Here is a 14,294-nt window from a genome sequence, read left to right as displayed (position 1 = left end):
GTTCTCACAAAACCCACAGAAATCAACCGTTGACTCACAATTGTAATGGATAAGTGAGAATAGAAACAAGCGACAGCAAAGAAAAAAATGAAGAGGTTTTTGAAGCTAAAAGGGAAAAGTTTCAAGTAAAGTCTTAAGAAATGCTAGCATAGCATAGCATCTCTAATATAACTTTAATGTGAAAATAAACATTTGTATTTGGAAATTGATCAAAATGCTGTTCTAGGAGTAGATTTAAACCTGATGAAACTATTTTTTATGTCAGCTTTAACATTTAATTAAATTAAAACATGTATCAACTGTTCTGTGAATCAACACGTTTGAGCAATTATTTATTGAATTGGTAATTATTAACTATTATTTCACTACTCAACACAATCCAAAACAAAATTATATTATTATTATATAATCCTTATATTATATAATATTTATATTATTTTAAAATTGTTGTTTATAGACTGTATTACATCAGTTAGTTGATTTAGAACTTTAAAAGTGATCAATGTAACTTTTTAGATGGTTGGAGTTTATTAAGTTATAAATAGAAACTTTCTTGATTCCAGAATGTATTCCTCTTTGCTAATATGAAAAAAATGGGGTCCTTATATATATATATATATATATATATATATATATATATATATATATATATATATATATATATATATATATATATATATATATATATATATATATAAATGTGTTGTCTGACTTCTCACTTCTTCCCTTCAGATCGACTTTGCCAGGCAAAGTCAATTAAAACTCAAGATCCAAGTGAGAAATGTGCGAGTAAGCGACTCTGTACTGTTTCATAACAGCGCTTGCTTTGTGTAAAAAACGTGTGAATTTGAGGTATTTCAAACGTGTGTGTGAACGGGCATGTGTGTCAGCGTGAGTTTCGAGGCGGGGGCTCCCCTGGGGCCTGGCAGTATGGCGCTGGAGTGCCGCTCACTCACTCCTGTGAAAACGCCTCCAAAGGGACCGGGACAGCTGTGGCCAACCTATACCGCTTCATGGGCCATAACAAGCCTCTTGATACACACACACACACATTAACACACACACCTATTAGTCCTATCCTCACAATTCCATCTGACTGTCTACTTCCTTTGTCTGTCTGAACTCATCTCTCTTTATGTCTCTCTCATCCACGTGAACACACATTCACTCTTCTGTTCTCTTTGTGACGAGATGTGAATGACAAGAGATGCTCCTCATTTGGAACATATGTGATAGTGCTATACCTCGCTTTTTTCACTCTCACGCCCACACCCGTGTCGTGGTCAAAATAGTCTCCCAAGATGACCTTTTTTTATTGTTATTACTACGTCATACAAAAGAATTATCATGATATTTTTTTGGGTAAAATGTAGGCATGCTTGTCGTTCCTTGTAAAATGTCTTTATTATTAAATAGTTAAGTAATTTTTATTTGGATTTAGAGCTGAATAAGATTGAATAACTACTGTAATATCAGGAATATATGATTATTTATTTCCAAGGTGAGCACATGTGGTAGTGAGATAGGCTTTAACAGTTTTTTAGTTGTTTTTTATTTATTTATAAAAGTGTAGCTAAGCTAATGCTACAACTATGTTCTCTTTAATCGCAGATAGAGTCAGAAACTAGCATCTGTGCGAAAAAAAAAAAAATGCTATTCCTCGCTTTTTTCACTCTCACGCCCACACCATTGTCGTGGTCAAAATAGTCTGCTAAGATTACTTTTTATTTTATTGTTATTACTACGTCATACAAAATAATTATAATGATATTTTTTTGGGTAAAATGTAGGCATGCTTGTCGTTCCTTGTAAAACCACTTTATTATTAAATAGTTAGGTAATTTTTATTTGGAATTAGAGCTGAATAAGATTCAATAATTACTGTAATATCAGGAATATATAATTATTTATTTCCAAGGTGAGCAAATTTGGTAGTGAGATAGGCTTTAACAGTTTTTTTTATAAAAGTGTAGCTAAGCTAATGCTACAACTATGTTTTCTTAACACACAGATAGTCAGAAAATAGCATTTGTGCGAGAAAAAAATGCAATATTTATTTCTGTGTCCTTTTTTAAACTTCATTCAGAATTTATGTTTAATCATTTTAAATCAATTGTATTTGTACCTTGGCCTCAGATATGCAATAACAATCAATGATGAAGTCATTTCACCTTGATCATTTCATTCTTCAAGAATTATTTTGTGATAAATTAAGTTCAAGGCAACATCATTGGCTGAACGTTACAAATAATACATATTGTTATTCATCCATTTCTGTATTCATCAGACACAAGACATTCATTTTCTTAATTTCATTTATTTAACAGTCACCAGATGATGAGATACATTCTCTTGAAAAAAAGAAATAGACAGCAAAAACTGATATTCTTTTGAGATCTTAAAAACTATTATACAATATTCTTAATATATAGATTTTGTACAAAATAAAAGTAAATAAAAGGGGGACATCGACATCTTAAAAAAGAAACAAAATCATAAGGAAAACGGCAGGGTTTTGGCGGGAGGAAAGGACAGGAGTTGACTTGAACAACTACCACATTTAGGCGTGACAAAGACCAATCTCTTCCATAAATAAATATAAGAAAATTAGACATCATATATAGCTCTCTTTCCAACCACAGGCCATCGCTAATGACTGAAGTGCCGGTATAACTGCACTGGCGAGGCCCACTTGCTTAGAAAATTCCTCTCATTTTTTAACCAAGATTAACTGGAACCAGTGCTGCAAAAAGCCTTGTAATAAAGGTATTTACCTCCGTAATGGATCTGATAGTCTAAGCCATGCTTGACCTTTGGCTTTACCCCCACCTTTCCCGAACCCCCCTTTTTTTCCCATCTATTGTGCGCCATACTTGGTACAGACTAATTTCCTCTTTGAGGGACAGATGGGGTTCTCCTCTCTTTTTCCATTCCAAGGACAGTAGGGAAACAAAGTGAAGACCTCCACTCACAAACCGACATAATTGAGCGGAGAACACGTGGAAGGGGTCACGGCATTGGGGCTCAGGGAGTGCTGCACTATTCCATTGTCAATTCAATCCGAGTCGATCCATAAATGGATGTTCGATCAGAGTCCTTGTTGGTCTGAAGAGTTTTTAACAATACGACAACAACTACAAGACAACAGAATAAACACACAGAAAGGGGATGAGGATGGCTGTGGGGCTTCGAAAAACCCTGTTGGACACAGATGTCTGCCACTCAGATTGGCTGATTGTTTTCAACTTAAATCTCTCTTTGCACTGGCGTGAAATTTGATACTCGGGGTAGAAGCATTGAAAACATGGGTACAAGGGGAACACAAAGTACAGTACAAATACACTACCTGTTTTCAGACACACGCCAAACAGCATGGAAACTGATGTTTGATCCCACTACCACAACACGTTTTTGTTCTTTCCTTGTCTCCATCTTTTCCGTTTCGTACACTACATGCTGGAACATTTTTCGTGTCATGGCATCCACAGAGCAGGGCGGCGTGAGTGACCTGGCGATAATCACAGTTTTGTCTTGCTTTCTTGGCACATTAGGTGAGGAAGCAAGCGGCTGCGAGAACGACCCGGGCGAGAGATAGGAACACAATGTGTTAGTTTCTCAATAATGACGCATTGCTGCAGCATCACTTTGGAGATTAAAAGCAAGATGCTGAATTTCAATCAAGGAACATTAATGGCTCGGGGTGAGTAATGGTCACTTTGTCTCCACTGGCAGGCGGCAGAGAGGTGGGGATGTAGTGGGGGGGGCGACTTTGAGAAGGCAAAGCGGAAGAGCAACTGGCACGGAGAAGCCAGGTGAGACAAGGTGATACAAGACTTTAATTCGCCAAATTGCTCGCTAGCCAGTAATGATAGAATCCATTTAATGATGTAGTGACAACAGGCTGGGACCAATGGCAAACCGACATTTACATAATGTTGCATCCAAGAGCAAAGTCAGAGTGCCAAGGTCTGAATGCATAAGGCTGTAAATATCAGCTCTGCTGGTGTTAGAATTTGTGAAAAATTGATTAGATGAGCATGTGAATTTCATTATCAGTTAAATGTATGGCTGTTCCTCGTAAGATGAAGGTTAGAGCCCCTCAGTCAGTTGAGATTAATAGAATTAAGACTTTGCCCTGATACAGGGCGGGTAAAATGTTTTGCGCATTTACATCAATCATCACTGTGTTGCTTGTTCTAACTCTGGAGTCACAGCAACAGTCATTCTTACTGTTGTTCCTGTGGACGTTAACAAAAATCCCTTCTGTACATGTGTAGTATCAATAAAGTCGTACATTACCAAAAAGCCAAAAAAAAAAGATTTTCAGTCCTGAAAACTGACGACAGGTTTCATTCTGGAAAAATAAATCACTTTTGGTGTGAGTCGACGCAATGTGAGGCGTGATCTGCACTGCAGAGCCCGGGGTTAGTGTTACTTGGCTACGATATGCAAGTGTCATTGTAAACACAACACAAGCCTTTGTTGAAAACAACTTGTAAATTGAGATTTTAAAAAAACATGCAATTCCCTGACATTTTTCTTATTTTTTTTTCTCCTTGCAACATCTAATTTTTTTTGCATATTGGGTACTTTTTTTTGGCCGATAATTTCTGCTCCAAAAAATACAGGTAAATTAAAATAATGAAAGGAACTATGCAGTGCTGAAGTTATTTTAATGTTGGCTGGTTACTATGGTTTTATTTTTATGTATATGGTGTGAAACCCTGTTATAGAAGAGCTGGACAACTCAAAGGAGAGGAATTTCTTTAATTTAAAACCAAAAATCAAGCAAAACTCAAGCTACATTTGTTAGCAGACAGAATTGTTAGTGTACTTTGCAAGTGGTGAAAAAGAAATAAATAATTTTAATAGCATGAAAGGGTTAATATTGAGGTTTGGTGTTCATTGCAGAATCTTTAATATGCCTGCGTTCATTTGGAAATTGCTACCCACATAAACGCAGCTATTGATTGAAGACAGTAGCCAATTTTAATTTAATGCCCCGATCGATCATTTCATCGAGCCTGCAATTCCCTCATTAGATCCCGTCAAACAATGTAGCCACTCACAAAACCTGCCAAGCTCTGCCTGCTCTGTGAACACGTTACACTCCGAGATGTGACCCACTTGCAATAAAGTGCATTGAGAGATTCGTTCTCTTGGTGGAAGAGAAGCAATGACGGGTAAGCACAGTTGAGAGATTGTCATCACAGTATAGCTGATATCGGGAAGAAAGAAAAATAACCATGGAGGCATGAACTATATCTCTCACGGGGTAGTAGGTTGATCAAAAAAGAGGAGGGCTGACAGAGGAATTGTCAAGACAACAAAGAAACAAGCGTGTTGGTCCTCGAGTCTCTGTGTCAAGTCAGGAATGTCAAAGTTGAACACAGTGCTTAATGGGAAGGATAGTTCCTCCTGAGTGTCAACATTGTCTTTCACCCAGGAACCCAGCTCTGGTTGCTGTGAGCTTGCTGGGCACCAGCCAGTCCACTCATTCCCATTCCCATGGCTACACCCATACCCATACCCATGCCGATTCCTACCCCTTGAGCAAGGGAGCAATCGAAGTTGAAGTCCACTTCTTCGCCTGAGTCCATAATGTCATGAAGGAGGATTGACTCCACATCGCAATCCAAGCTACCGTGGAACATGTCAATGTCCAGATCCGCTGGAAGTCTTTCATGTGGGTGAGGTTGGTGGTAGCCATGGTAGCCGCCACTGCTGACCCCTATACTCTGGCTGTGGTGGAATGGACCGTTAGCCATAGCTTGGTGTTGTAGCTCAGCGTAGTGGTGATGACGAGGATGTGGGTGTGGGGCAGTGGCCACGTGACACGAGTCCTGGGGCATGCCAAGCATGCCTGCTGGGTTTGGGGGCAGAGTAGTTGAAGCAGGGAGATGTGCATGTGAAGGGGGACTGTACAGATACGGTGTTTTGCTGTTGTATGTCTGAAGCTGATTGCCATTGCCACACGGAGTTAGAGCAGGAACCCGGGGTGGAGTATGATTATGGCCCTGACTGAGGTTATGACCGTTGTGTGTGAGGCTATGAGGCGAATTGTGATTAGTTACATTGCTGTGGTTATTATGAGTGGGTGTATGGCTGTGAGTTCTGTTATGGCTATGAGCCGCGTTGTGATTGTGAGGTCCATTGTGATTGTGGCCATTGTGGTGACCAGAGTGGTGGTTGTGATGATTGGAACCAACTCCATTACAAGCTTGGCCCATCATGGGATGGCTTTCTCTCTCCTGTCCCAGCATCATGTCCTTGGAGCAGTATTGCTGACCAGTCGACCCTGCTGTTAATAGGCTCTGCAGGGCGTTGGTGCTGGAGTAAGCACGCATTGTTCCAGAGAAACTGGCAGGCTTATTTTCTTGAATAGTCTGCATTGGAGAATGATGACGTAGCATACTCATGCCCGATGCACCAAATACTCCAGGACCATACGAGTTCTGTCCCTTCACCCCGGAGTTGTAATGATAGACAGATGTTTGAAGCTTGTGCCTGCCAATGCCAGAATGTTGGAGTTGTGTGTGAAGGTGGTGGTATCCCTCTTCCATCAGTTGTTCATCAAGACTTATGGCACCTGTCAAGTTGGCCAACTGTGGCAACTGCTCTAGGGGAGGACATCTATTTCCTCCCCCCATGGATGGAGAGCGTGCACTGGTTGGAGATGGATAAAGGTGGGGAGAGGTGGAACAAGACAGGCCACCCTCTTCCGGTTCCTCCGGTTCTCCCTCTGCAAGGATCGGAGAGAGACGTCCACTGAGGGTAGATGCTGAAGAACTGGCCCTGGAATGAAGATCTGTCCAAGCATCAAACTCTCCATCAGTTCCAGGTGTTCCTCCAGAACCCGGGAGGCCTTTACAAGGTGGGCTGCCATGATCAGGAGAACCCTGAAGCCCAACAACAGCAGACCCTGCTCCTATACTTGGACGTCCAACTCTTTTTCCCCTGATGCGGCCTTTGCTTTTAAGATATTTTGTGCTGTTGTCCATCGAGACTGCTCTTCGTCGGGGTGCCTTTCCCATCTTTCCTCCGTCTGGGTTTAGCATCCACCAAGAACTCTTCCCTGTGCCTTCATTCTGCACTCGGATGAACCGTGTGTGGAGGGACAGATTGTGTCGAATCGAGTTCTGTAAGGAGAAAAAAAGTATATTGTTAAAGAAATTAAACAAAAATGTTTAACCACAGTTCAAAAGTACACTTCAGATAAGAAAACACATATAATGTCAACAATTTTTAAACTTCAGTAAAGACGGTAATTAGGATGTTTCTTAAGGTAATACTATTGTTATACTGATCAAAAGGGTAATGAGTCATTAATAATGCCTAATAACTGGCTGATGCTGCTTTAAGGTTTTTTTCAAGAAGTTAGATAGTTAAAAACTAATAAAACTGTAAACTGTAAATATAACTGTCTTGACCTTAACAGCAGAGTTCCACTGCTAACCCAATTTGTGCTATTTTGACTTTGGAAACTTTTGATATCAATGGATTATCAAAGAAAACTGTTTTTTCACATTTTTTCAAATCCACAGAGCCATCAAAATAAACTCCCAGCCTCAGCTGTCAAGCCATTCAGCTTTTGCATAGTGAGTCAAAATTGGGCCAAATTATCAAGATGCTGCCATATTTGTTATTACATTGAATATCCTTTGCAATTAATGTCAGCCAGTGTCACATAGTTAAAAAATGGTTTCAAAAGACCTACATGTTAAAAGGAAAGCAACAGGCGAGACACAGTCAGCCTCAAGAGAACTGAAATGACCTGAGACTCGGGCCTATGTTACCACATTCATTTCCATCAATCCATCTCTCCTCCTCTTCCACTCTGTTCAGCCAAGGCTGATGTGAGCTGCTGTGGATGGGTGAACGGTATGTTTGATGTCTGTGCCAGGCTGGATTAGTGCCAGGCCTGTCTCTTTCACTATCGTAGCTTGAATGGGGGATGTATCATAAGACTGAGCCAGGGGCGAGGAAGGCTAATGGATGCATCCCACCTTCCGATATTCAGCGCCATTGCCGATCTGCTTTCCCTCCCTCTCTCTGTCTTTATCTACCATTCTCATGTCATCGAGTGCTACGTATTCTGACATTTCTTGAATTTCTTTTTTTCTCCTGCCATTTCACACATTTCTGTGCTCACAACAGTCATTTTCCACTTCTGCTTTCAATCGCTTTGCCTTCAATTATACAGTGTGTCACCAATTACTTTCCCATTATGCTCCATGGTGGCGTGTACTGTCACAGACTCAGTAATCCATAGGATATAGGCTTTTTTATTGTCACCTCTCAAGGGCTGCTAAACACTGAAGCTCATGATGTGCAACCGAGTCTGTCACTGCAATTCCGCTTTTTGTTGTGTGTGAGCCATTTCGACGATCAAATAGGAAAATATCAAATCAAAAGCACCTCCCGTGGTTTAAGAATATACTGGTACAATAGATGGATTCAGATAGAGGGGGCACTCACACTTCCACCGTCTCTATTATGTAGCGGATTATTTGTATTCACACCGAATTGCACGGCGGGGAAACAAATAAATCAAATTCCGCCAGAGAACACATGAATGGGAGGGAGGCAAACTGAATTCAGGTGATCTGTGAATGCCTCTTTGGGTTATCTCTTTGTGACACCTCCGGCATTGGGTATCCATGGCAACCGGGTAAACGTGCAACAGCAGAACTATATCATATTGTGGCGAGAGTCAAGAGAGTGAGAGAGGAATAGAGGCATGATGGGGGAGGGTGGGGGGGGGGAGGAGGATGCAAGAGGAGGCGGTTGTTTGATGCTGCTGCTCCAACACTAAACAGCCTTTCATCTCGGCAGTGCAGGTCCGCAGGGGATACCCGTTCTCTGCTACTGACGGCTTTGCTACGTGCCGAGCCAACTCCCTGTCTCACCCTGGCTGGATCCTCCACCTACAATACCGCTCCCAATCATCCCCAACACATCATGCGCATGGCCAAATTAAAACATATGTAAGCTTTCATGCTAACAGTGAATTGTAAACGGGGCGTCTCTCACTCTCAGCTCAAGCACTTCATGCAACAACTCTGTCTGACCTGTCTGATTCAAATCTCAATTTATCCCTGTATAAGAGAAGAGCAGCCCCATTGAACTTGGAGGGATTTACCATCCCAAACCCTCTTTATCTGATGAATCCACCTGCTAGAGAGATTTGAGAGATTTCAGACAGTGACCAGCCGTGGCTTTGCCATCATCACTGTTGCACTCCTGCGGTGTAGCTTTCCACCACGTGTCTTTGTGTGCCCTCCTGATTGTACGTGGCGATGGGTGTTATGATTCCAAGAATAGCACAGCTTGCAGGTGGTTTTAAACTGGGTGTGGTCTTATTTGCCTCCTGTGCCCTGAGTCAGGGGCAATTTGGCCAGCCTATGGCCCTCACGCTCCTGAAACAGGCAGTCACTACTAATCCCCATCCATCCCGGAGTAATCCCAGACAATCCTGGGCTAATCCCGAGTTGATTCAGGGGCACTCCCAGCTGGGTGTCTCACATGGAGCCATGCCAGGTCACCATGGATGTTGTGGGCAGCCGGGATGTTCTCTGATCCAATAGTGAGGAGAGTTCGACATGTTCAGAGCGTAGCATTGATGCTCTTACATGGTGAACTACTCAATCACATATTTTCACATGAAATTCTGATTTATACAATATTTTTGTTTCCTTCATCGGACCAACAACCTTTACTCTGTGCTTTGTCTTTCTGGCTGTGCCACATTCCTCCATCTAGGGGCAGGATAGAATCAAATTGAAAACTTTATTATGTATTAAATATTCATAAAATGGAAATTCTCCTTTCAACCCCCTGGCTGGCTGAGGCAGACAGATGAAGCCCACAGAAACATACAATGACAGGGGGGGAACACACACATCACGCGCCGGAATCCAGGAAGCTGCTTCCTATTCAAATCATACCCCTTTAATACAATAGGTCTAGTGGAAAGGGTTCTTAATAATGAATGAATGAGTGGCGTGGCTCATGCGGGGAGAAGCCTGTCTCGCCCCATTATACTGGGAAATATATATGACACAGAGTCATTGTGTAAGTTCTATGATTTGGCATTAGGGGCTTAATTGACAGTCATCAACCTGCAAAAATAAAAACAAATATGGCCAAATGGGGATATTTTGGTCGAAATGTAAAAGAAGAAAACAGTAAGAGTTTATGGAGGAATCAAAGCTAATCACTTTAAGTAAGACTCCAGGCTAAAAACAACCAGCCTGGGATTCACTCTAATAACAGACAAAAAAAAAATCCTGAGCTGATTTAGATTTCAAGACAATAGACACTAGATAGGCTTTCCCCTCTTAGATTAAGAGATTGAACTCCTCTTCAATTAATCGGACTTTCTTTTTAAAGGTGGTTTGGGATTTACAAATGCTTTTCATAGTCTTAAGGGGATAGAGTTAGTGAAAGAATCATTTGTCGAGCATTTTCTGATAATAATAATAATCAATTTTGATTTCCTCTTCGCTTTTTCCACACTCAGAGAATTTGATCCAGGGATTCCACAGACCCACTTAGCAGAGAGAATCAATGAAATGTAATGACTATCAGTGCAGAGGCTTAGTGCATATCAAAGGCTGACTAACTACAGCATTCATCCGCAGTATAAAGCTAATATAGGAGCTCATTGTGCGATTCTCTCAGTGATGGCGCAAGAAGGTCACGTTCTCATCAGTTGGGTGGTTATGTCCGAATGCCAAAAGTAACATATTTTTTATTATTCACTTTTTTTGTAAATCCAAACATGCTCACTGCTTTAAGGGGAACGGCACTGTGTGTAGGTGTTCAATGTCTTATAAGGACCACAACCAACAATAACAATAATAGTAAACACAATATACACTCACTAAGATTGAGAAATGTGTTCTGGTGGAGATGCAACTATTGTGTTTTCCGTTATAGCTGTGTGGGAAAATCCAGGCAAACCAGGGGGCCCCCTGCACTGTGCATAAAGGGGTGCCCTCAAAATGCCCCCATCTCACCCCCATCCCCCAACCCATGAAAACCTGTTTGGGGTATTCCCGCTCACCCACCCACACACTGAGCAGCAAGGAAACAGGTCAAACGGTTTATAACACCCATCTTGTGTCAAATGTGCACTCATTCAAACAGAACTGAGTGAGGAACTAAGGACTGTGAGTGGGGTCTGGGAACCGGCAAAAAGAAACCACTCACCCGATTCAAACAACCTCAAGGGTGAAGCAGCTTGGTGCGTTTGCCCAGCTAAGAACACAGCAGCTGTTCTTGTAGTGGCACCGGGTAAAGCGGTTTGCCACACTCGACTGGTATTACCAAACCATTTCATGCAGAATAGAGCCATTATGTTTTGTCAAAGGGTATCCCTCTATGGAGCACATTCATTTGATAAGCCTAAATCAAGAGGGAGTAACAGAAGCGCTAACTGTGTTTATTGTGATGCCATTTTTGCCTTTGCAGAAGGCAGGAGGGATCAGGGGGAGGGGAGATTTCAACACAAGCAGTTCTGTTCAGCGCAGGAATGAGTTTTGTCAGCTAAGCTTGTCTCCGGGCTATTGGTGGAAATTAGCGCCGGCTAAATATTCGCTTTCAGTGATTGATGTCACGGCTCGCGTTGTCCCTTTGAAGGAAAATAAAGAATTTAGAACCATGTGGATTAATAGGGACAGGGTTTTGGGGAGGGGGGTATGTGAGGGGAACTTAAAGACAGCCTAAATGGTAACACAAATATGGCACAATGGAACTGTGGCTATACAGTGGATCAGAGCTATAGAAGAGATGAAACTATGACAATGAGTACAAGAACATTAAAATGTGTGTGAGTAAGTGAGAGGGACTGTGTGCAAAGAAAGGGAGAGATGTAGCTATTTGCCTGAGAAGCTCAGAGTCAGATGATTAAAATCCCTTTAGGAGGCTTCTTTAAGAGAGACAGATGGGCAGACAGGCCTGTTTTTTTTTTGGAATGCAATCAAATTGAAAAGATTAAAAAGGAATCGCTTTTATTAGGAGGTGAGAAACAGTTACTTCTCTGCCACATGCCATCATCGCCTCAACGGCAGTGGTCACGACTCTATTGGCAGCCGAGACGTATGAGAGCCCTTGTTTGGAAAGAAATAAACCTGGCATTAAAAATTGTATCTATCCCGGTGTATCACTTCGGGGTCTCATATACTTGGCAAAATGATTCTAGTTTCTTGAGAGAAACGTGCCAAATGTGCATGTAATTGTTTTTTTTCTTTCTTATTCATCACATGTAGAAGTGATAGTTCATATAATTATGCCATTACAAGCACGTTTTTGTGTTTGGAAATTTTTAAACACTTAAAAACAAACACATATATGCAAAAAAAATGGAAACTGTGCGAAAAGGTGAATTCTTAGTTCTAAATGATGGCGATCAGAACTGAATAAACAGCGTTTTCACTGTAGAGTGATTCTAGGACTGTGAAAGGTGCTATGAAATTCATCCCCACTATCCTACAGCATTTGTAAAAAGGGCAAAAATGCAAAGCAAGGTTGTGATAGTATGTCTGGAAAAATGGGATCAGGAAGTGGCAACAGAGAGGGAAGTTATGAAGATGGTAGGGAATTCCTGCCTGACTGTGCGCCCATGGTACCCAAGGGTTGGCAGCTGATCAGCTTTGCCCTCCCAGGTGCCAAGGGAAGTGTTGGCATTGAGGTGGCAGGGTGTGGGGCAGAAGAGCCACTGTGTTGGAGGGTAAAAATAGATCCCAACAGATTAGAGGAGCATCTGAGATCCAGACAGGGGATCGGAAAATCCTCTCCTCTGATAATCAGCATTTCCGGTGGGCAGAAAGGGGACACAATCTGGGCATTGCATCTAACACCTACGCACAAAACCAAGTCTCTGTGTTGGTGTGTGCATAAGTAAGGGTGTGGTTTTTCCACGGGGACCTGCAAGGTAGGCAGACCTCACACCATCCCACTGAGGATTCACACAACAGGTGTTTGGGCTTGGCCACCTGTGGGGCCGGCCGCCTGCTCACACTTCGCAGCTCTTCGAGGGAGTAAACTAACATTTTCCACTGGTTTCGCCATGCGTTTGTTGAAAACTAACACATTTATGGAGCTGTTTTTATAGCTCTTTTACAAGATCGCCAGGATTTACAGGTCTAGCTTCATCCAAGCACCTGGCTGTCTATATTTGGGTTTACCACTTTGCCTAATAGACAACAGACAAAATGTGAATTTGATTATGTGGAAAACTTTCCTCTTCATCATACAAAGAAACTGCTCTCGCAGAGAACCCAGACTTTTATCAATCGCTGGCTTCAACACAATCTCATTCATAATGAGAATCTCGTTTCCCACATTCTAAAGGTCAGCGCACACCTCTGATCACACTTTAATAAACATCATTCTCAGAATTTAATTTAATTTCGGCAGAGCTGGAAACTAATCTGTGGCCATGCAAAATTCATTGGATTGTACCTTTAATTGCTTCAATTTCACAGTGCAGAGAAGAATGACCGCAATCTTGGTGGAGGAAAAAAAAAATGCACAAATACACCGAGACACACATCTGGAGAAAAGAAACACACACTCGCTCAGGGAGAAGAAATACGGGCCGGAGACAAGTGCTGATTTGGTTCTGTTTTAATTTTTCTTTTCCAACCACTAGTAAATCGTGCCAGCACATCTCTTTGTCATCACACATTTAACTCTCACCTAAATTGGCAAACGGCATCCAACAGAAAGAGATACACACACCTATGTGCACACTCACACGTACGTTGAACACACATGCCAACATGACACAAAGCCTGGCACGCTGGGCACACTCATTACCACAATGCCAAGCTACTAGTTGCTAAGGAGACCTGTGGGAGAGGGAGGGTTCCATGTTGTTGCCATAGCAGCCAGCTCGCTCCCTGCCAACTCGCTCCCTCAGGGAAAAGCAAGACAAGGCGAGGGGGTAGTGAAGTGGGTAGAGGTAGGGGGCAGCGGTTGAATAGGGCTATGAGGTGCAGAGGAACTTCATTAGCCATCGGTGCGTGAGTCGCTCCATCCACCGCTGCCCATGAATGCAAACCCACATGGAACCCTTCAGTCGGCACAACGCCGCTCGCCGACACACATGGTCTCGCACTTAAATCAACACACCTATTTGCAGTTGATGTAAAGTGGCGTGCTCGTGATGAAAAGCACCGACTTGGTGGGGGAAGGGGGGTTTGGACAGAGGCGAACTAAAGAAAGTAAAGGGGGCGCACAAGGAATCTAAATAGGGTCAGGAATGTAGGGGCCCATTTGGAAGCGGT

The 14,294-nt window shown here is 42.2% G+C and overlaps 1 protein-coding gene across 1 annotated transcript in view; it reads right to left on the bottom strand.

Moving 5' to 3' along the window:
• Nucleotides 1–2,301: 2,301 nt before the first annotated feature.
• Nucleotides 2,302–14,294, bottom strand: part of LOC148067607 (forkhead box protein O6-like) — a 36,513-nt gene continuing 24,520 nt past the window's right edge. The window contains exon 2 of the mRNA XM_087804970.1: nucleotides 2,302–7,139. Within this exon, the coding sequence (XP_087661096.1) occupies nucleotides 5,439–7,139 (1,701 nt within the window). The 3' untranslated portion in view covers nucleotides 2,302–5,438. The remainder of the gene's footprint in view (nucleotides 7,140–14,294) is intronic.

This window comes from Callionymus lyra, chromosome 13 (genome assembly GCF_982586985.1).
Source record: "Callionymus lyra chromosome 13, fCalLyr1.hap1.1, whole genome shotgun sequence".
Classification (NCBI taxonomy): domain Eukaryota; kingdom Metazoa; phylum Chordata; class Actinopteri; order Syngnathiformes; family Callionymidae; genus Callionymus; species Callionymus lyra.
The sequence above is the reverse complement of the archived record's forward strand: the minus strand, read 5'-3'. Positions and strand labels throughout refer to the sequence as shown.